The sequence below is a fragment of the Lentinula edodes genome (genome assembly GCF_021015755.1).
Source record: "Lentinula edodes strain Le(Bin) 0899 ss11 chromosome Unknown C8R40scaffold_46, whole genome shotgun sequence".
NCBI lineage: Eukaryota > Fungi > Basidiomycota > Agaricomycetes > Agaricales > Omphalotaceae > Lentinula > Lentinula edodes.
Window position 1 is genome coordinate 264,854 of NW_025764352.1, and position 20,913 is coordinate 285,766.

Sequence of the window (20,913 nt, forward strand, 5' to 3'; positions counted from 1 at the left end):
CGATAGCGATGGAAGAGGAAGAGGAAGCTGCACTAGCTGATATCTGTATAATCAATGTATGCCCACCATGGGCAAATAAACGTTCTATATGTATATGTACTCACTACTTCTTCATCAACTTCTCGTGCAACTGTGCCCCCTTCAACTTTGCCCGCAGATACTCCAACCGCTCCGCATACCTCTTCGAAACATCATCCTTCTTCTTCTGAATCTCTCTGATCTCTTCGTCCATCTCTTCCCTGCCATTTAACCCTAGGGGATCGATATCTTCGTCTTCAGGGACACTAGACATAGGTAAATGACTTGTGCTTCGGGCCAGGTTCAGACTTGAACCACTGGCAAGAGCTAGATTGGAGAGGCCCGAGAGGCCTGAGGGAAGTGGAGGAACACTTATAGGTAAGGGTGGTACTGGCGATAGACCACCGCCACGTTTCTTTCCAGCGGCGATAGACGAGCCCAGACTGGAGGACGAATTTTTCCGATGTAGTGATCCTGCTCCGGATCCCGAAGCTAAACCTGAGGAGGGTTTCGATGGCAACGTCCGCGAAGCGTCACGATGAATTGAACGAGGTATGGAGCGACCTGTATGGGAGGTGTGTGCAGATGTTCCGGAACGAATAGAGGTGACATCTGTGTCGAGGTATGCGGACGTAGGTGTTTGCGTAGGTGTAGCACGGAAGTGCAATTTGTTGTCGGGTATGAGGGTCCAAGTAGAACCAACGCCGACTCCAGAAGATCCTTTACCACCACTGTCCTCTTCTGTTCCTATTTCTATTGACAGGGGTCCATCACCAGGTAGTCCAACAATCGTGGTATGCCGACTCTCAACACGATGATGCCCCATATGTCTCCTCTGCCGCTTTGCCAACGTTGTTACTTCTAACCCATTGAAAGCATCCACCAACCTCCTACCTTCCGCCTCAACGGCTGCAATTTCCCGTTTGATATCCGTACTTGTCACCAAATTAGCGTCATCGAAGATATCCTGAGTTCTACCCTTCTCTCTAGGAGGCTCTAGATTCGAATTATGTATCCCTTTGGGGCTGAAAGATGAAGGAGGCACTGCCAATCTGCGTAGACTAGACGTTGCAGACCTCGATGGCGTTTGGGGACTGTAATTTCCGTCTGAAGGTGAGCGTTCTGGATGTTGCCCGAAACCGAGACCTGCTCTTTTTCTGGAAGTTCGTGACGAGAGGGATGCTGTATCGCCTTGAGCTTGACCCTTCTTCGATATCGAAGCCTCGGTCCCGATACTCGAACTACTCGTCTTCTTCCGTAAACTTCGTGCGCTGCCGGCGTGGCTACTCATACGCGTATGAGGGTGATTATGAGGTGATGAGAAAGCATTTGAGGCTGTTGAGGTGATGGAATAGATGCTCGATGTATCGCTTTTATCTCGATTTGAGCCGCGGTTGGTTGCTCGGTGCAAGAGACTGGCAACTCCTGATTTGACGGAGCGGACAGATGGCGAACGTGTAGATAGGGTAGTATTCGGTAAAATGTCGACATTGAAGTTCGAAGAAAGGCGGGAAGATGAGAAGGAGGCTTGAAAAGAAAGACCATAAGTACGGGGAACATATACAGGCGTAATAAAATGGCTCACTGCGATTTTCTGAAATGGTCGGGTTACCTTTTGGAGGGCGTCGCAAAGGAGTCACAGAAGCCGGGACAATGGATTCTTCTGTCGGAACGGTGGCGTTTCCAGCAAATCTTTCGAAGAGGTTCTGCCGCAAAATCCGATATTCGTCGTCGCTGGGTGTAGAACGATAGTTTGGTATTGGAAATATGACTACAGGAAAGGAACACTAACTTCAGTAGGCCTTCGTCGTTCGCCACAGCCAACTCATTTAATCTTTGTGCCAGGGTCATACTGGAGGAAGTTGTGATTTGGTTCCCACAAAATTAGTCAGTTATAAGCCACGTAGATTTCGCCGCAGAATGCGCATCGAGTCGAGCATGAGGAGGAAGGAAAAAAAATCAAAACCTTAGAGTCAGCTCGAGTGACAATCGCGAAATGCATACAAAGAGTACGATGTTCACGTACGTGGCGTTATCCGTACGAGAAATACGAGCGCCCGAAGGAGCAGATGCAGACCTAATGGCAGATACTGTCGAAGGTGCACCAGTTGCATCATGCCTTCCATAGGTTGATTTTGATGATGATGTGCCTGCTTGGAGATGAAAGAATCCCGAGGATTCGAAGAGACCAGAATCTTTCGTATTGGAAGATTCCGTGGAACGAAGGTTGGTTGAAGAACTAGTATGCACATTCTTGAGTCTACTTGAGCCAGAAGCTTTGCGAATCGTAGCAGAGAACGGCGTAGACTGGCTTTTCCGAAGACTTTGTCCTGGATGGCCGAGTGTAGAGGCTGTAGAACCGTCCTGCGCAATGAAGGTTCCAGAGTTAGCTGTTGCTCGAGAGTCTGCGTCTGTTCTGTGCTTTCCGTACTTTACAGTATATAGAGGTAAGAAGATAAGCTCAGTGTTGGAGGAAAGATAAGATGTCTGCTCACGAAACGCGACCTAATGACCTGCACCACCGTTGTTGTCGTGGTCGTTTTGCTCCCCTCTCTATCATGAACAACAAAGTCCCCGTCAGTTCTTCTTGAAGAGAAAAATCCCATTTGTTCATTACGCTGCGCCTGATCAAGGTTAATGGTTTATTGGTCGAATCCGAAGTGCTGGAATTTCGAGTTATATGAGTTCCCTTTCGGTTTCGTCTGGGCCTTACGGCGTTTCCAATTTGGACATAGAGTAAAAGACAGAATCTGAAAACGAACGTGGAATCTGACAATGAGCAGAGTGTAAGGAAAATGAATTCACATTGGCGCCCGGAAAACGCCCGTCCATGTATCTCAAGTATATAGTATGAACATGTACTACTGCATGTGGGTAAATGTAAAATTTCAAGCGGCCATGTCCGTCTGCTATAGCACGCTAGTGAGAAAATGTCTAATTTCATTCAAGATGGTACTTGTAATCTACAGCGAATGGTAGATCGAAGAGGATATCATGAACAGCATCTTTGGGCACCCTAGCATCTGACGCCTTTCTTGCATAGACCCAGATTTCTTGCAAGGAACAGAAAAGTGACACATGTCCTTTCATTCCCCCACTCGAAGAGCATTATCGTCGTCGAAATCTGATGAAGGAGCATCGAACAGCGGACATTGTCGGAGTAGAGAAGTAAATACGTGACCAATGCAGTGATAAACTTCCAAGACGGTCAAATTTGTGAGATCCAGAGTGTCGATGTCCTGTAAACCACCTGTTCTGAATGTATGAAGATGAGGGCACGAAGGAAAAATTTGCCCAAATGGACTGAAGAATGGGTCTCCTCTGAAGTTCCAGTCCGGGTAATGCTGGGTCAAGTCTTCAAGAGTGGGGAACGTCGGTGTCATAGAATTAGAGTGCGAAGTAAGATTTTTGAAATATACCAATGAACTCTAGACGCCCTAGCATGATCCCAACAACCTGGGTGGTATCTGGCAATTCTACTGGGGATTGGATGTTAAATGCAAGTCGAGTTGACGGGAATTTGATTTCCCGAACGAAGTAGGCATTCTCTCGTGAAATTCGTAATCCCATATTTTTTTAGTGGACTTCTTACCTTAAACTCTTCGCCACCAGGAGTAGACCCAGGGCTGTGACAACACAGACCAGTCCTAATTATGCAATACCGGTGGTAGCATCTTAAACAAACATTTAATTCTTGCCGATAGGCGAATATAGCGAGAAGGAAACTCTTTTGTGAAATTTCTTCAGGGAGCATTCGGATGGGGGACAGTAAGGATTGCTGGTATTCAGTGGTTTTGAATAGGTGATCTTGACCATTTCCCGGAAGATCCCTCAGACTGTTATCGGCATCAGCTTCAGGAGAAGTACGTGTCCGTAGTCGCTCCAGGTCCCTAAATGTAGCCGCTATGGCATTTCGTACTTAGCTCTGAACGCTCGTCAGGAGAGATCGGGGCGTCATTCGCTTTGAGTTTAGCGAAGATAACATCGGTGGGTATCATATGACATTTGCTCCTTTTCATGCAGATTGACGGTGGTCTGGAAGCGTCCGTATTTAGGCTCAGACGACTAGTGGTGAACTTCAACAAAACGAAGATTGAGTAACGCCACGTGATAAGCTATGACCACAATGACCCTCGGGCCTCCGCCAGCTTCGACCAACCTCTATCCCTTCGGACGTGCCAAATCCAAAAGGATACAAAAGGCCAGTTCCGAGCCAGCTCAGCTCATTTCTCGCAGGTGTTACAATGGTATTTCTCAGTGTGCGCGCTGGGACGCGATTCTCTGACAGGAACTACACATAAACTACTACGAGAAACTACGCTAGTCTAGGACCCCTGTTTATGGTAGGGGACGTTGGTTCCAGATTCGGTCAAAAATCGACCTGATTTGGCATGTATGTTGGTAAAATTTTCGGTCAAGAATGAATGATTCGGGCTGGAGCCTTGGCACAAATTTCGGTCAAAATTAGTCAGGTTTTGACCACTTGTGCAGTGTGAATGTATGAATTCTGGCCTATTCTGGCATACATACTGTGATAGATCCAGAGTCCTTGGTTCAAAATTTAGAACTGAGCTCAGAAAACCATTTCCACTGCATTTCGTGAATTTCGAGACATCACTAAGCGTGGGCGCCAAAATATGTCTGGATCTAAAATTCGGTCAAATTTGGGGTCCGTCGTGAGGTCAGTTGCAAAATTCGGTCAAAATTGGAGGATTTCACGAAAAAAACTTTCGGTCAAAATCAAGCTCATTTGGAAGGCCAAGGAACTAACCTCCCCTACCATAAACAGGGGTCCTGCTAGTCTCCACAGAATACATACACGGGCCCATAGTGTTCCCATATTGCGTCAACAATTTATCAGGTTCGGCTTATAAGTATCTCTACTCAAGGGCACATTTGAGAGCCCTTGGAGGCTCTTGGTCGTGCAAGACGTCTTCAATCTGAATGAGACTATCGACCCATGAAGCTTGGTGGCAGTAGGATATAGTGTTCAAATCTCCAGGCCGCCCTTCGCTACTCGCTAACAAAGCTCACCCCATAACCGACGATACAAACGCCACATTGCTCTCCTGATAGGAGTATACACTCTTACTTCATAAACTATTCAGAGAAGAGAAGACATCGGCCTTGCATCTCCTGTATTAGCACTCAATGCTGGTGCTAATACAGATAATTCTTTGCCTTACAAGACAAGCATCTGGAGGCGTCCACTGGCTAGGCGACTTAATATCACAGCCTGTAGCTTATCATGATTTTCCTTGAAATTTGTATACTAGTGCACTCCCCTTCGGACGTCCCAGCAGATCATCCACTGATCCAGGCAGGGCGCCCGGCGAACGGGTGTTACTATTCAAGACAGGGCTCCGTCGGAGGCCAAGCGGGATTTCGCGGGAGTCGGATAGTATATATGTGGCCTTATTCATTGAACGAATTGTTGCACTTCTCCACTACTATCTCTCATTGGTATTCTGAAATGTCGGTGTTGAATGATGCAGATATGACGAATAAAGTGGACTGGTTCTTCTACGGTACTTATCAGTCGGCCGAATTGTTGAAGCGTTCTCTGATCAATCTCTCCGATTTCTGTAAAGGTTTCGTCATTTCTACTTTGTCAGTATGCTTTCAGATCTATTCTTCATTGCCTCAATTTGACTCTATTCTTTAGACTCATTGGTGCCACGGCTATTCAAGCATGGATCTACTACACGACGAACCATGATAAATGGCCTCTACGCACATTGGTTCGTATTATCGCTACATGAAGTGTTCAATTACCTAAAGCATTCATCGCCAAAGGTCACTGCTTTAGTGTACGTCCTGGAACCAATACGCTGCACTGATGCTATCATACTCATGATCACTGTTCGAAACAGAACAATGGATTTTGCTCTTACATTTTTAAATGCGGAAGTTATTCGATTCTATCTAGTAAGCTCAACTGTGTTATGCCATCGAGCGTAAGGTTTGTCAGTAATACTCTCTTTTAGATCACAAATTTCGGCAACCTAGAGATTTTTGCAACCATATCACCGTACGCCTCTTAGCTTGTTTTCTTCTGCAAGGCTGACTGAAGTTACAAATAGTGTCCTCAAAATCGAAATACTCTGTTCATTCATAGTGGTTTTTGTGTAACACTACATGCCTCTTTCTGTGTCGTATTTCTGACTCAGTATGTTGCTAGAATCAACATTTTCTTCGCTTCGCGAGTGTACAAATGTAGGAGAATACGAGACTCACGAGCCGCTTGAATGAATTTCTCATTAAACAGTTTACAGTACAGCAAGCTCCCTTCGTGGTCACCCTGGTAATCGTACGTTGACCCCACGTCGATAATTCCTTCACATTAGAACTCATGTCCGATTTTATATAGGTCGCTGCAGCCTTAGGATCAATTAGTGCGTGTCGCTCGTACTGGATAAATCATCACCCTTTCAATATTTCTACTATCAAACAGTCGCTGGAATGCGTGAGTCGAACCATCTATTAACTATAGGATTCTTCATTTATACACTTTCTAGTGCTCAGTGCAAGATTATTTCAAGCACACGCAAGTTCTCAACTCTTGACCTTTTTCTATACCACCAAGGCTAAGGTATGACGAACCTACTTTATCCCGTGTGCAGTATGCACTAAGCAGCTCGGTGATCTCAGGTTGAAATGGGAATTACACTTGTCCTGGCTGCATTTTCTGAGATTTTGGCTCTATCCACGATATCGTTCTCGTTACGCAACTCTCGTACAGGATATACGCAGTGAATAATCCTTCATTTCAAAATAATACATATGAGATACTGATGTATAGCATCGAGCAGAACGGACACCGTACTCAAGAAGCTCTTCACATTCTTTGTGTCCAGGGGCATAATCCTTGCTGCTGCGCAGATCGTAGGGATATGCGTATACTTTGTCGGCAAGAATCCCTTAATATGGTTAGGCCCCTGAAGTCTTGCTACTATCTCGAAGTTGATTCATTCATTCAACAGGCTGACCTGGAATTTTATTTCGACTAAGTTGTATGGTATCACCGTCTGTACGCCTTGATTTCCTTTCTGTGCTATATTTGAACTTGTTGAGCATCTGAATCTACAGTGGCAATGTATGTAGTTTTACCGGTCTCATACCACACCGTCCTTATTTCTGACATGACATGTCTTCACAGGTTAGCTTCCCGCTCTAATCTTAGAAAAGACCTCAACACTACTGTCTCCCTTTCTGAGCAAAGTGAACCGCACAGTCGACATTCTAGAATGACACGACCGTCAACCGGGCTCAGCCTTATACAATTCAGCAGGCGGGAAGAAGTCTTCTATGATGACCAGGTACGTTAGAGATGTTCCTTCCATAGTCTGAATTCTCATAAGTTGACCTTCCGTAGCTGGACAGCCCTATCCCAAAGATAGCCCTCCAATCGCCCACTGTTAGTCGATTTAATTACTGATATTGAAAACGGACAACCCATGGATCTTCGGAGATTGTACACACAGTATGTAGGAATATCAGTTTCATGAGCTCGTGAAGGACCTCTAGAAGGGAAGTGTCCGTATCACTGTCCACAAGATAGAGCTGTGAGTAACAGGAAAGAAGTCCATTATTAACCGGAAACAAGACTACGTGAAAATCATTGCCGTCACTGGAACCCCCACACCCAAAGCAATGCTCAGTTCCACCTGAGGCCAATTACTTACACTGGTACCGATCCATCTTAACCAACTATCGTTGATCCCATCTGACTTTGAACGACATAGCAACTGCAATGAATGCACACCATTAGGTCGTAGGTTTCCCGCCCCGTTCGAGGCTTTTGTTGTCTGAGGACCGTTAGAGTCCGTCGTCGAGGCAGACACAGTAGAGCTTGCAGATGAAGCGCTAGTCGGCACTGTTGGGGAGGTCGGAACAATGGTGATCGCGGAATTCGCTTCAGCTGCCGCGCTAGCTGTGGGTGCGGCTTCACTGGTGACTACAACACCGAAAGTCAGTCAATCTGACACCAAGATTTGTGAAGGCATGGTGGACTTACTTTCGAAACCTCCAGCACTCTGGGCATCTTCGACAGCCTGGGTGAGCAATGCATCTGCATTGTCCGGCACCATGGAGAGGAATCCAATCCGGGGTGGATCCAAGGAAGGATGAGTGAGGTTTCCATAATGGAATGCAACTAATGTCCTGTGTGGAATAGTTTGGATAACCCGAACAAAAAACAAAGCCCAAACTCACGATTTCAGGAACGGATCCCCTAAGCTCCATCTAAATAGCGCTCCAACACCCGGTGGATCCGTCGCAACAACATTATCTGCCTCACACGTCTTTGTGTTCGTTGCCTTTGTATCGCTAATGAAATCCCTTGGATCCACTGGGAACATCTTTCCGCCAATCTGGAACGCGAGTGTATGAGCAGCGGTGCAGTCCAATACAGGGAGAGAGTTGGTAGATGCGGGATTGAAGTTCGGTGAGACGGTCGTTAGGATGGAATTGACGACGTCGGAAGGACCGCGGATGAGGGAGTTACCCTGGACATCCAAGCAAAAGTCAGACAAGAAGTGAAAAAAGAAGGACATGAACATACAGTGTCAATGAGGGCAGAAACTCGGGTATTGTCCACTCCACCGGTAGCAGGGACAGTCGAATTTGCGAGAACTTTGCCGTCCAGATAGACATTGTCGATTTCAATTTCCCAACGGCTGTAAATATCATAACCAGCATTATTACAAGTTTACAACGAAAAAAATCCTTGAGTTTGAACATACAAAGGATACACCTTACAAAACGAAATGAGAATGCAGCCAGAAGGAAATCAGGTACCAAACTCACCTCGGCGCTTGCAAACGTCGGAGGACTCAATCCTCCCTCAGATGGACTATAGAGTCTAACCGGGACCCACGTTAGACTTGAATTATCCACCCCATCCGGCAATTTTCCAATCGTCAATGTCCCATTATCGATCCCAACATCGATCTCACTCCTCTGTAACGAAATAGAAAACACATCATCCTCCAGTGCGTTTGTCGCAGCGATCCTCGCCAGCAGCGGACCATACTTGTACGTATCCTGCACGAAATCGTCTGTCGGTTTCAACGGTCCAGATTGCGCTTCGACAATCGCTGCTTGAATATCACTTCCAGCAGGGAACCCGAGTCCGAAAATTCCAGCAGCCCCATCTTGTACAACGGTATTCGTTGTGAAATTCACAGCAGCAAAAGTCTGACCTTGGATGGCGATGCCGGCGAGCGTAGCGGAGTCGAAACCTATAGGACCAGAAGCTTTCGTGCCTGTGGTGGAGTCACCGTAATTCATGGTGACGGAGGATCCGGAGGCATTGAAGGAGGTCATTGGGTATGAAGGAGTGGTGAGCTTGCCGCAAGATGCTGTAGTACAAGCGTCTGTGGTGACCCATAAGTCACTGGAACCGGTATCGAGGTGTACAGATGTGAGAGTGGGCCCTAGCTGTATCGGAACTGTGTACAATCTATACAGACATACAAGCAATCGTGAGGAAGGGATAAGTCTCATGCAAGTAGGGGATGTGTACGTACAGATCAGAATTATCCCCCAACCCAGTCTCCCCGGTTACTCCTCCGTCTCTTCTTTGCAAGACGCGCGACTTGACCCTCTGGAACGGGATTTCGTATCCTTCTTTCGCTCTTTTGTGGCTTGGGAAACCGGAAATCGGGAACGCGGAACTGAAAGCGGTCGTCAGAAGGAGAAGAAAGGGCAGCGCATAACTCAATGGTAGCATTGCAAAAGGAATCATGGTGTGTATCAGAAGGAAAGTTGAAAGAGAGTTCGCGCACGGCGCCAGCTAACGAGCGTATGTAGATGAATGGATAAAACCCTTCAAATCCAACAACAGGAAAAGGAAAAGAAAATTCGCAACCCAAGTGGAGAAACGTGGAGAAACCTAGCTCCAGGAGAAGTAAAATATGGAGCGAGGAGAGTAAAAGAACGAAGTGGGGAAAAGAGAAGAAGTAACCCAGCACAGCGTGCTGCAGCGGAAAGCTGATGGCAAGGACTTACATATCAACCGCTGGTCCATCATGCATCAGGGACCGTCCAGTCGGGCATTCATTCAATCATTTGAACTCGTTCATCACTCTTTCTATGGATGGTAACGAATCAGAACTCGAAGTTCATGACAACGACTGGCACAGCGCGTACCGATATCGATTATTGCTGAACTTTCAGGAGCGACGGCCTGTTGACAGAATACGATTGGTTCTGGGTTAAACGTTGAAAGCAACGGACCGCTTTCCATTACGACCGAAGCTCGAAAGTGAAAATTTCAACGCCTGTATCGACAGAAACATATTGCGCTAAGGTGATTATCATTTCGCAAGATTCAAAATGATGATCTGAGCGTACCGAATTCATCAGAAGGCTCCATACAGTACATCTTCTCTTGAACTCAAGTCCTCGCAAGACTAATAGTTACTTTATCGATTAGCGCTGAGCAAAGTCCTGGCGCTTAAATTTATCTTTGCTCCGAGATATCCCGCTTTGTCCCAGACAACGAGAGATATGCCGTGCGAGGTGGTTGAAGCGACAACTTGTTTGCACGTAGACTGACAGCGCCGATGAACAAGCTTACGGAGGCCGTCGTCTGGTTTAGCCCCTCTGTACTCAATGTCTCGGAATCCTTCGATCGCTCCATGCCTCGCCCCCGCAGAACCAGCTGAAGGTAGTCTCTTGCGGTAAACAATCTCTGTCCGTGGTGATATACGTACGGTGGTACTGTGTGCTATGCTACACTCATATTTATTTCCCATTCCTAATCAGTTCATCGCAAAACACAAACAGGACGAGAATACCAGGTCGAAGGGCCGTCACAGGGTCAAGACAGTTACCAACCGCCAGAAAAATAAATTCCCGCTGTCCCGCCGCTTTCAACTGTCAACGGACCAAGGAACTGCAGATGATAGGAGGGCGCAATTTTCAGGAGTTTTTATCCCCTGCGTTATAAATTGCTATAAATCGTCACTCTAGCATGCCAATTCTGTTCACTTCCTTGTCCCTCCTGTGCTTACGGCAGTAGTTTAAAGTTCCCCTCTCCACAGTCCACACTCGTAAAAACTCACTAGTACCGAACAACTTTGTGCATCTTCCAATGTCTTGCACTACTCGTGTCTTAACCGCTATCCTCCTATGTCTCGCTCTCGCCACGCGTTTCACTAATGCAGATCCTGCACCTCCATCTCCTGCGACATTTCCTCGAGCACTTCACCAGGTCCAACGCCGAGAACTCCAAGTTCGAGCAAACTATCCCGAGTTCTTTGTTCCTCGAGACGACACATCACCCACAGGCTCAGACGATGATGATGACGACGATTGTGCGAACAGCGCACGGAGAAGACGGAGAGATTTCTACGAATGGAGCGATCAATTACTTTCGGTCGATGAGATTGTTGACTTTTTACTCGGTGGTGGAGGGTTCACTTCGTGAGTTGAAGTCTTCTCTCGTCTCAATCATCATATGATCCTAAATATGTATAATGGCGTATTGCAGAGCAAACGGAACGTCGTACCACGATCCCGAGTTTATCAAAGAACATGAACGCGCCTATAAAGCCTACGGTCCTTATTCCACCCTCCGCAGATGGGTCACGAACTCGTTTGGCGAACGAATCATGTACCTCACTCTCCCGGCTTACCAGGCATGGAAGAACAACGTCGACCCCGAGTCCGTCGTTTACCTTACGTCCAGGTGGGTTTGGCTCTCACCTTTGTCCTTTCGCGTTCTCAACCACTTTATTTTGTGTTATGTAGAACCGGTTTCAGAGCCAAAGATCTTCCTGAGATAGAACGTGCTCTTCTCGGACACGCGGAGTTTACAGAGCTTAAAGTATCCGGTGCACATATAACTCGGCGCTGGTTGGAAGCTGCTATCAAGTATTCCGATTGAACCAAAAATAGAATCGTGGAGTAGGAAGGTCGCATTGGTTATTCATTACGTGGGTTTTATGGTCGATGTACGAAGGTGTAGTATGCTCAGAGTATGCTGCATGTTGCACTATAAAGTCGATGCCCATTGAAACAACCAAGTTGTCAAAAGCTTCAACTGCACGCGAGGGAGGGTTGAAGGGAGAAAAGAATGGGATCCGATAACGAAACGACCGAGGCAATCAGAACTCGAGATAAAAATCGATGAGGATGCGTATTTTAAGTGCAGAGATGTTTGAACTTTCTTGACGAAGCTGTTCATTTATTGGCAAAAAGCCTCGCGTTTTGTGGAGTAAAAGCTATACTATCGCCCCACGGCCGGTATGAGATTTTAGATCTCATGATAAGCAAGTTGCTGAAGATGCTACGGGTGTAGATATCGCTGTAGCCTGTAGCTCTATGTGGGACACATGTACGCGTTAACTTGTGAGCTGTGAGAGATATGTAGTTGCAGGTTTGAGGAGGTTTTGGAAAGATGTAAGAACTATTCAGGGCGGTACGGCGGAACATATTTTTTGATGGCGGTATTTTATTAAAATGTCAAGCAGACGTCACTATTTGTTACTCGCCGGCGGCTCTTCCAATTTGTCTTTGCAGCTCGTCTTCCACTACCTGCGAAAGCTCAGATGAAAAAAATGCGGCTGGATCTTTGTTCCTACTTCTTGTACTATCAAGTTGATACTTGATTCTCGGGGAGCTTCAAAAACAATCAAACAGAATCTCCGCTCGTCCTAATTCTTTCAAGTCGGACGACGCATCCTTCATTGCCCTCCGTCGGATCTGTTCACCACAGATTGCACTAAAGATTACGCAGTTTAGCCAGCAAGTTTCAGGGATGAAAAGCCCTCGTTTGTTTCAGATTCACATCATGCTGGGAAAAAAGGTATAAAGAACGTTGTGACGTGCTTCCTTGGATTTCCCCCAACAGAGCTGGTCTCTTTTCACAAATCGCATACGCACAAGCCGCCGGTCGCCTTATCCAACCAACACCTTCACTTCTGCTCTAGTTTTTCATTCAGACAAGAAACATGGTTCATTCTCACACCGTACTCACCGCCGTTATCGCTGTCGGAGCTGCAACCTCTGCTCTAGCTGCTCCTCTTCGTCCTCTTTCCGAGGCCAGGGAGATTAAGATCACCCCTTCATCAAATGCAGCACAGTTCAAAAGCGATCCAAAGCTTCCAGGCCATCCAGGCAAATCGTTGAATGCTCGTGAATTCGATATTATCGTTGAAGAAGATTCTCACAAGGTTTGTTTATGTTCCTTTTCACTATTTTCGTTTCGTTGATTTTTTCTTTTTCGTGCTTTCCTTTTTTGCATCAGCATCATCATCACCACCCTCACCCTCACCACCATCATGAGGAGTTTGAGGTGGAGGTCGAAGGACATCACTCCCATAACCATGGTGAAGGTTTCGAGGTCGAGTTTGAGGGAGAGCACCATTACTCCCATCACCCTCACCACCACCACCACCATGGTGGAGAGGACTTTGAGGTTGATGTCGAGTTCGACGAGCATCACCCCCATCACCCCCATCCTCACCACCACCACGGTGAGGACTTTGAGGTCGACGTCGAGCTCGAAGAGCATCGCCCTCATCGTCACCACGGCGAGGAAAACTTCGAAATCGAGGTCGAAGAACATCAGCACCATCAGCACCATCACCATCACCACGGTGGGGAACACTTCGAGCACAAGCATCACGGCGTAAGTCCCATTAACATCTATGAATCAGTATATGTCTAACTATCCCCTTCCTTACTTAGCATCACGCTCACCACCACGAAGTCGAAGTCGTCCCTATCCCCATTCCCGTTCCTGTCGAACACAAGGTCAACTTCTTCTTCCGTTCTTTTTCTCTCAGTAACTCACGAAAAGAATCTTTATCAGGATTTCAAACACCCAATGGGAAGACCCTCTAAGGTCAGTTCATTTGAGTTTTCCCTTCCACTGTATGGATTGTTGACGTGTCTTTCTTCCTGTTTTTAGGTCGTGAAGGATGAGGTCTGGGTCGTCGCAACGGAAGGAAATCCCGTTGGCATTGACCGTCGTCAGGACGAGGGAGGACTACCACCCCCCGCTCCTGTTTCAGGATCTGGCCCCTCCTCCAGTATTCCACCAGCATCCTCAGGCCCTCCGCCTCCAGGTGGCAGACTTCAACAGATGAAGGCCAAGTGGCAAACTTTTCAACAATCCCCGAAAGGGCAGCAGTTCTCATCAAAATTGCATGAAGGAGTTACGAAGCACTTCCCATTGAACGCTGCCAACGCTTCCCCTAGCGACTCTTCTCAGCTCAGACGCCGTAACCCTTCCACTCTTCCCACAGGTGCCGCCGGTTCCACAGGTGATGAAATCCCGTCGTCCCCCACTCTCCCGATGTCACCCCCTCCCAACGGTGCTCCTGGAAAACACCACTTGAAACAGAGCAAGGAGTGGAAGGCCATCAAGACCGCTAACAAAGATTGGCGATCGGATATGAATAAATCTAGCGGCGACTGGGAGAAGTTCCTAGAGACGGAAACTGGAAAGGCTGTCAAGGCTAAGGAGGATCCAGAATTGGTGGTCCTCGTAAAGCACGCTTTGAAGCAACACACCAATCCGAACAACCCCAAGAGTCATCAATCTCCCAGTGAAGGAGCTACATCTACCGGTGCCGCGGGTGCTAGTACTACTGCACCTGGTTCCGGTGCCTCGTCTTTGTCTTCTTCCTCGTCCTCTGCCCTGAAGCGCCGTTCTGGTACGAATCCCTCTGGCTCAAGTACTAGCGTCTCTTCCGCGTCTTCCACCGACGGTGACTCTCCAATGGGCAGCTCCACCAGCTCGACAGATGCTGCTGGCCTTGGGGCAACTGGTAGTGCCGCCGCGTCTTCGATGGGTACTGGCTCACTGCCAAGTGGTACCTCCAGTGCTTTCGGCAGTACCTCAGGCTCTGCGGCTTCGGCCTCTCCATCCGGCGCTGCCACGACGACCTCGGCAGGTTATTCGTCCGCCCACCATCGAATGAAAGGACAACATCGCGAGGAATGGAAGAAGTTCAAGGAAGCCAACCCCAGCGTCAATGAAGACCTTAAGAGCGCTAAGGGCAATGTCCAGGCGTTCTTGCAGACGCCATCCGGTAAGGCGCTCGCGAAAGAGAACGAGGACTTCCAGAAGTTCGTGAAGATTCATGTGGTGGAACATCATAAAAAACATGGTCAAGATCATCACCATAAGTCTGCCGGTTCGGAACATCCTGCACCCTTAGATGGATCTAGTTCCTCTTCCTCCAGTTCCTCATCTCCTGCATCCGGTACTAACGCTGCAAACCCCGCTCCCGTCGGTCGTTCTGTGCTCGCTGCTCGTTACGGTTTTGGTGCACACGGTTCGAAGGACACAACTGACGAAAATAACCACAGAGCCGCTGGTCATCGTCACCATATTCGTTCTGTGCCTGGTGAGGCTGGTGATGCTCCGCCTCCTGGTACCCCCGGTCAGACTTCTGCTTTGCCAATTCAGTCGTCTTCTTCCACCCCCAATGGACCCGGCATGGGCGCGGTGAACGGTGCCCCCTCTTTCTCGGGAACCCTCAGCTCGGGTGCTATCAGCGGTTCTTCGATGTCTGGTTTCCCGCCTTCTGCGCCACCAAATGGCAATGGACAGGGACCCGAAGGCTCTGGTCCCCATGGCCACCGATTCGAGGACGGTCCCATGGGACCTGAACACCACGGTTCTTCGATGTCTGGTTTCCCGCCTTCTGCGCCACCAAATGGCAATGGACAGGGAGGCTTACCCCAAAGCCATCAACACGGAGGTTTCCAATCTTTCGATCAATCAGGCGTCCCACGTCCATCTATCGATGTCTTGCAACGTCTCGGCGCCCCCCGTCTCGAACATCTCACGCCCCCCGGCACCAATCTGTTTGGATCCTCCCCTAGACCCCCTCCTCATGACAACACTGGTTCTGTACCCGGTACTCCGCCGAACCCTGCTTCTGGTGCAAGCTCACCTCCTCCCAGTGGTGCTACTTCCCAGGGAATGCCTGGTGCTCCTACCCGCCGTGCTCTCCAACGCGTTCGTCGTTCTACCCCATACGGTGATTTCGGTGCCGACTTGGACTAAGACGATCGAAGTCTTCTTAGAGTTGGGGTGTTCAAGGGTTTCATCGTTACTCGCTTCCCTTTCACTGTCTGATCTAAGTTTCTTATGTATTTAAGTGGTACTTATCTACAAACCGTCCTCACTCCGTTCGCAATGAAAAAAGTTGAAGTTGTTGCCTGATGTATGTGCTCATTTACGGTTTACTCAAACATGTTGCAGCGTCTGTATATGCTTTCTTATGAATGTTCTCTGATCGACCAAATACCACATGGTGAGTTTCGACTCAAGGTTGTGTGTTGAACCACGAACCACCACGAAGTTCGAACCACATGGAACTTCGATTGTTTGCTGGTACAGAATATCAAATAGTCAATCTTCTTGAGCGGGGACAGTAAGGGACAGTAGCGATTGTGGTTTTATCGCCTGGCGTCAGAGTCAAGTTACGAAGGCTACTTGCTGCTATAGAACTTCCTGTACTCTCATTAGGAAAGTTTGTCGGCTCTCGAAGTATATCATCTCAAAGCAACGATCACATCACGCAATCCAAATCTATGCCATTATTAGCATCAATGACAGGACCATGTCCATATTTCGCCAGCTTCGACCTCGTCAAACTTTGACATGCAAAGGCCAGTTCTTGATTTCAGTCCATGCCTCCCAGGCAACCATTCTTTTTAATGCTTTCGCTGTGGATGACACTGATAAGCATCATCTCCTTCCTTGGGAGAAGATAACTCACGACTGGACACGGGAACACAGTGCACTTTCAATCCCAGTGTGTTCTTGCCATAAATCTGATTCCCAGTACTCTTCGGAGATCGTTCGAGGAACGCAGGAGGAATCCTCATGAAGATGTGTTTTTCTCCTTTGATCGTGAAGCTTGCGAGGATAATGACACTGGAGAATTTCCCGTGAAGAGTTTTGATGAGGAAGGAGTTGATTTCGTCGGGTTTGTAGTAAAGGTTTTGCTCGGCAAGGTAATACTAAGAACCAGAAATGTAAGTATTAGCCTCTTTTCGGAGTCATGGCATACAAAAAAATCTTCCTACCAAGATCATTTCATCCAATTTTTCCTTGCCGACTTCGACGGAACACTGGGGGGGTGTGAAGGTTGTGTTTAGGAAAGGTAAGATATGCCGTTCAACGGCTGATAGGGAGACTAACCTGCGAATACGTTCTGGAAAGTGTCAACGTTTTTAAAAGGCGTTGTTCGATGTAGCAATAATATTTCTTACTTCGGTACATCGAGGGTAGGAAACATCGTGGTAGGCCGAGGAGAAAGATATGCTCCATCACCGAGTGGTTTATCCTTGGAGGGGAGTGCAGTAAGCGTTCCCGCCTTATTCAATTCTTCAGCTTCGTCCTAAAAAAGAGGAGTTCATATTCATTCAATTCACAATCTATTCGTAGACGAGCAGAGATTGACCTACTTCTGGTACAAAGACATATCCTAGAAGTAAGTTGTCGCCAGACCTTGCCGCAATGCTGACATTTGTACTGCTAGACGACTCGGCAAGAATGACCGGAAAAGCTCCAACTCCCAGCCGGGTCATGAGAAGCAGAAGCGAGACTTTATAGATGATTGAAGAGAACACTGGCATATTCAACGGCAGGGCGAGACCAGCTCGAGACTGAAGACTGAGGACGTGTTGTGTGTGAAGGGCAGGGGATGCGCACCAGGCGATTCTAACTATACACGACTTTGAGGAGTCTTTTTATACCGAGAGATACTCGGTGTTAAGCCGAAAACTTGAATCCAAGGTTCAAAACGTCTTCGAAACTTTCAAAATCAATCAACAATCAAGCAAAATCCTACCGTTTGTATACAAAAGGCTATGCTCTGCCACACTTGGATCCAAGGCGTACCTCGAAAACCGGATTCTGGAGTCTCAGTAAATTGTGCTCTCGGTCCCCAATCGCAATCAGCAGGAAGTGCAATTGGGAAGATCTCATAACATCCCGCGAAACAATTCATCATGTTACTGCGGTCCCATACGGATGAACATTCATCCAAAGATTGCGCAAAATACGCACTTCTACGTCTTGAAATTTTGGGAGGACAACCTTCCTATTCTCAAGAGCTCTTTTTGAATTGAGTAGGGAGTGGTTGTATTAACCTGGTACCAGCTCGGCTAAGGATTCGAGGGGATAAACGTGCATACAATATATGAGCATAAAATAAAACTGGCAGACAGTGGCATCATCCGTTTCATCTCTTCGTGTATCCTTAGTCCAGCTGGATGAAAGCTCATACCTGAACCCTCCCTCCTTCAACTAATAGACCTCATCAAAAGGTCTCGTATCCACAAAGCAACTTTCCCAAACCTCGTTAACAGCCCGTTCTGCGTGAGCGAGGGATGGGCAAGCGGGATTTGCGGCTACGGATGTGACAGCGCGACGACGAATACAGGCCTACAAGACGTGAGGAAAAGAAAAAAAGTTTAGTAAAAGTAGGATCGAAGAACGAGGAATTGACATAAAGCAAGGACAGGTAAGAAACCTGAACGAAGTAAAGGAATGTGAGTTCTACCCACCTGATGTCCCCTCGTCCACCCAATCCCAGGGATCCCCTCGCCTCTTCTGAGTTCTCTAGTCCAGCGACAATCTCCACTCAAATTGTTTGCTCGTATTTCACTACATGCATGATGTCGAAGGTTCGTCCAGTCTACTTTGAATCTATATTCGTTTGGTTAGTGAACGAAAAAGAAAAGAAAGAAAAGAAATTGATAAATGGTTTGAACATGTAAAATTGTTCAACGATATATGGAAGCAATGAAGATGAAAGACATGGTTATCACACACCTGCATTCGTCAAACATATGAATCAATTCATGAGCAATTGTGCTCTCGACGTGTTGTTTTGAGAAAAAGTGCCCAGCACAGAGTTTGATGGCACCATGTGGATGTGGAAGGTATGCACCTGAGTGAAGCACAGCAGCGGGGCTTTGATTTTGTGCATGAGAATGGGAGGTGGTGGAATTGGAAGGAGTAGAAGAAAGATCGGAAGGGCCGGAAGTAGAAGATGCAAACGGCGAAGCACATGGTGCGCAAAAAATATTCTTCTCTGGAACCTGACAGCCAGAGAGCCGGAGATGTTTGAGCATGAATATTATTAACGGACCTATTAGAACAGAAAATAAGTTAGAACATCACGATAGAGAAACGAGAAACAGAAACAGAAGAACATACTCCTTTCCATCAACTCGGTCTTCATCTTTTCACATCTTCTTAAATTCAACTCCTCCAAGTCTTTGGCGCGTTCGGCGTCAGTAACACCCATCCCGGTGATAAGTTGAGCTTTGTGAAGGAAACGAGTGAACGCTGAGGAAGAATTTGACGGCGAATTGCTTGAATTGCTCGCGTTAATAGAAGAAGCTGAAGAGCTTGGAGAATTTGGTGGAGAAGACGCCATTTGGAGCAGAGAGTGAAGCGTTGGTCCCTAAAGGAGATTGTCAAGAATTTTTTGCCGGATTTGCCGGCTTCTTCCTAACGCCCACCTTTGATTCCGTGCTCTCACCACAATCACTCAGGCCTCAAGAATCAACGAACACCACAAGCTCGGACTACAAGTACCATCGAGCAATGGCAGTCAAGACGTACACTTGGATATCTCTATGGTTCCTTCTCACCACTCCGGTGAGCGTTTAGGTGTCGAAACCAACCCATGTACAGATTACTTACGGCTGCGCTCACTAGGTTATCTTGTGGGATGTTGGTTATTGCTTTATGAGGTACGTCTATAACCTTTGATGACCGTTTTTGAAGCTGACTGGATTATTGGGCTCGGTCTCTCCCTACCCCACCTTCACCACGACCACTCTTGACGGCATCTTAATCGACACGATTATAAACACGTTATGCGACTATTGACACGATGTCTCTAATCACTATGACTCCCGCTACTGCTTCCCGCTTCTTTCTCTGAACAGGCCGCGTTCAATGATTGTGAGTTGCGCGCCATATTCACACGTTCTAAATCATGACTATCCGTGTACTAAAACCCAGCACGATAGGGAGGTGACTTACATTGGATCTGGGAACCATATGGGATATATCAAAATGTGGGTCTCAGTGATTGTTACATTGTATTGCTGTCTTTCCTTTTTTGCTAAATACATTCATCCCCTTTCCTCGTCGTTCTCTCACTTTCTGATTAATTCCTCCCGATGTGGTTATAACGACTCACTTGTTCCCCCGTACAGGTCGACCTCGTAAGTGTGACCTTTTAGTACTTTCTGAGTTAAGCACCGAGTTCCGATGATCTTTTCCATAGTTGTACGGAATCCCAGCTCTTGAAGAAGTAACCGGGTTCACAAATGCGCAATGTACGCTCTTTCTGCGTAAATCGTCTCTTCGTCCCTTCTCAAACTTGATTCCCGTAATGTAGCCTTCATGAATGTCGTCGAAACAATTCTTAACGTCGTGTACCTCTACCTCGCCCACGTCTCCTCCTGGCCTGCCGCCACTTTGATCGGATTCGGCTCTGCTTCCCTCACGTTGTCTAAGACCATGCTATACTGGGCTCAGGAATATTTCTGTGGATATTGTGCTACGGGGCAGAATGACTTACGGACGTTAGTTGTCTATTGGATTATTCCGAATGGGTGAGTGGGCGCTGTGGTAAAAGTATTCAAACTGATGCCATTCTTGCGTTTTTCCTTTCCTTTTCTTGTGCTTCGTTTTCTAGACTATGGCTTCTCTTTCCCTCTCTGATCATATACACTCTCGGTAAGGACCTCTGCGCACAGCTTGTGTTTGCGGACCGTGCCGCTACTGCTCTGGTCAAGGGAAAGAAGGAATAATTTCCAGCTGAGATTAGAAGAAGGGTGGGGGAGCAATGGAATGTTCAATGTTTGAGGAGGTAATATGATGAGGGATGTCATGCA

The 20,913-nt window shown here is 47.3% G+C and overlaps 9 protein-coding genes across 9 annotated transcripts; 4 read left to right on the top strand and 5 right to left on the bottom strand.

The window, feature by feature from the left end:
- Positions 1–34: 34 nt before the first annotated feature.
- Positions 35–2,341, bottom strand: C8R40DRAFT_652789 (uncharacterized protein). The gene is made up of 4 exons (XM_046235781.1): positions 2,023–2,341; positions 1,811–1,870; positions 1,604–1,752; positions 35–1,545 (listed from the first exon to the last, which is right to left on the bottom strand). The coding sequence occupies exons 2-4, from the start codon at positions 1,867–1,869 to the stop codon at positions 104–106; spliced, it is 1,650 nt and encodes a 549-aa protein (XP_046081421.1). The 5' UTR covers position 1,870; positions 2,023–2,341; the 3' UTR covers positions 35–103.
- Positions 1,848–2,851, bottom strand: C8R40DRAFT_1268146 (uncharacterized protein; the record flags this gene model as incomplete). Its single annotated transcript, XM_046233988.1, has 3 exons — positions 2,514–2,851; positions 2,023–2,448; positions 1,848–1,870 (listed from the first exon to the last, which is right to left on the bottom strand). Coding segments are annotated over exons 1-3 (558 nt in total), but the record flags the coding sequence as incomplete, so codon positions are not given.
- A 2,176-nt stretch (positions 2,852–5,027) lies between these two features.
- Positions 5,028–7,486, top strand: C8R40DRAFT_653210 (uncharacterized protein). Its single transcript, XM_046235784.1, has 17 exons — positions 5,028–5,546; positions 5,610–5,628; positions 5,684–5,759; positions 5,815–5,828; positions 5,892–5,946; positions 6,006–6,049; positions 6,102–6,146; positions 6,200–6,234; positions 6,294–6,328; positions 6,389–6,413; positions 6,473–6,484; positions 6,537–6,610; positions 6,670–6,770; positions 6,831–6,947; positions 7,002–7,048; positions 7,108–7,114; positions 7,178–7,486. The coding sequence occupies exons 1-17, from the start codon at positions 5,267–5,269 to the stop codon at positions 7,344–7,346; spliced, it is 1,155 nt and encodes a 384-aa protein (XP_046081423.1). The 5' UTR covers positions 5,028–5,266; the 3' UTR covers positions 7,347–7,486.
- A 139-nt stretch (positions 7,487–7,625) lies between these two features.
- C8R40DRAFT_1057334 (aspartic peptidase domain-containing protein) lies at positions 7,626–9,751 on the bottom strand (the record flags this gene model as incomplete). Its single annotated transcript, XM_046225145.1, has 7 exons — positions 7,626–7,975; positions 8,036–8,181; positions 8,233–8,525; positions 8,582–8,696; positions 8,763–8,773; positions 8,827–9,481; positions 9,549–9,751. The coding sequence occupies 7 exons, from the start codon at positions 9,749–9,751 to the stop codon at positions 7,626–7,628; spliced, it is 1,773 nt and encodes a 590-aa protein (XP_046081424.1).
- A 1,365-nt stretch (positions 9,752–11,116) lies between these two features.
- C8R40DRAFT_1175809 (uncharacterized protein) lies at positions 11,117–11,911 on the top strand (the record flags this gene model as incomplete). The annotated part of the gene is made up of 3 exons (XM_046232391.1): positions 11,117–11,448; positions 11,516–11,713; positions 11,776–11,911. 3 exons carry the CDS (start codon positions 11,117–11,119, stop codon positions 11,909–11,911), a joined length of 666 nt encoding a protein of 221 aa, XP_046081425.1.
- Positions 11,912–12,648: 737 nt separating this feature from the next.
- C8R40DRAFT_653179 (uncharacterized protein) lies at positions 12,649–16,278 on the top strand. The gene is made up of 5 exons (XM_046235783.1): positions 12,649–13,199; positions 13,274–13,657; positions 13,717–13,782; positions 13,841–13,873; positions 13,940–16,278. Exons 1-5 carry the CDS (start codon positions 12,978–12,980, stop codon positions 16,046–16,048), a joined length of 2,814 nt encoding a protein of 937 aa, XP_046081426.1. The 5' UTR covers positions 12,649–12,977; the 3' UTR covers positions 16,049–16,278.
- A 358-nt stretch (positions 16,279–16,636) lies between these two features.
- On the bottom strand, positions 16,637–17,628 carry C8R40DRAFT_1073395 (uncharacterized protein; the record flags this gene model as incomplete). Its single annotated transcript, XM_046226563.1, has 6 exons — positions 16,637–16,713; positions 16,767–17,010; positions 17,077–17,121; positions 17,192–17,204; positions 17,263–17,390; positions 17,458–17,628. 6 exons carry the CDS (start codon positions 17,626–17,628, stop codon positions 16,637–16,639), a joined length of 678 nt encoding a protein of 225 aa, XP_046081427.1.
- Positions 17,629–18,301: 673 nt separating this feature from the next.
- C8R40DRAFT_1163208 (peptidase M76 family-domain-containing protein) lies at positions 18,302–19,439 on the bottom strand (the record flags this gene model as incomplete). The annotated part of the gene is made up of 5 exons (XM_046230343.1): positions 18,302–18,439; positions 18,562–18,703; positions 18,830–18,947; positions 19,068–19,148; positions 19,217–19,439. 5 exons carry the CDS (start codon positions 19,437–19,439, stop codon positions 18,302–18,304), a joined length of 702 nt encoding a protein of 233 aa, XP_046081428.1.
- A 170-nt stretch (positions 19,440–19,609) lies between these two features.
- On the top strand, positions 19,610–20,829 carry C8R40DRAFT_1057279 (uncharacterized protein; the record flags this gene model as incomplete). The annotated part of the gene is made up of 7 exons (XM_046225139.1): positions 19,610–19,663; positions 19,724–19,758; positions 19,957–19,972; positions 20,041–20,112; positions 20,301–20,352; positions 20,415–20,631; positions 20,715–20,829. The coding sequence occupies 7 exons, from the start codon at positions 19,610–19,612 to the stop codon at positions 20,827–20,829; spliced, it is 561 nt and encodes a 186-aa protein (XP_046081429.1).
- Between the last annotated feature and the right edge of the window lie 84 nt (positions 20,830–20,913).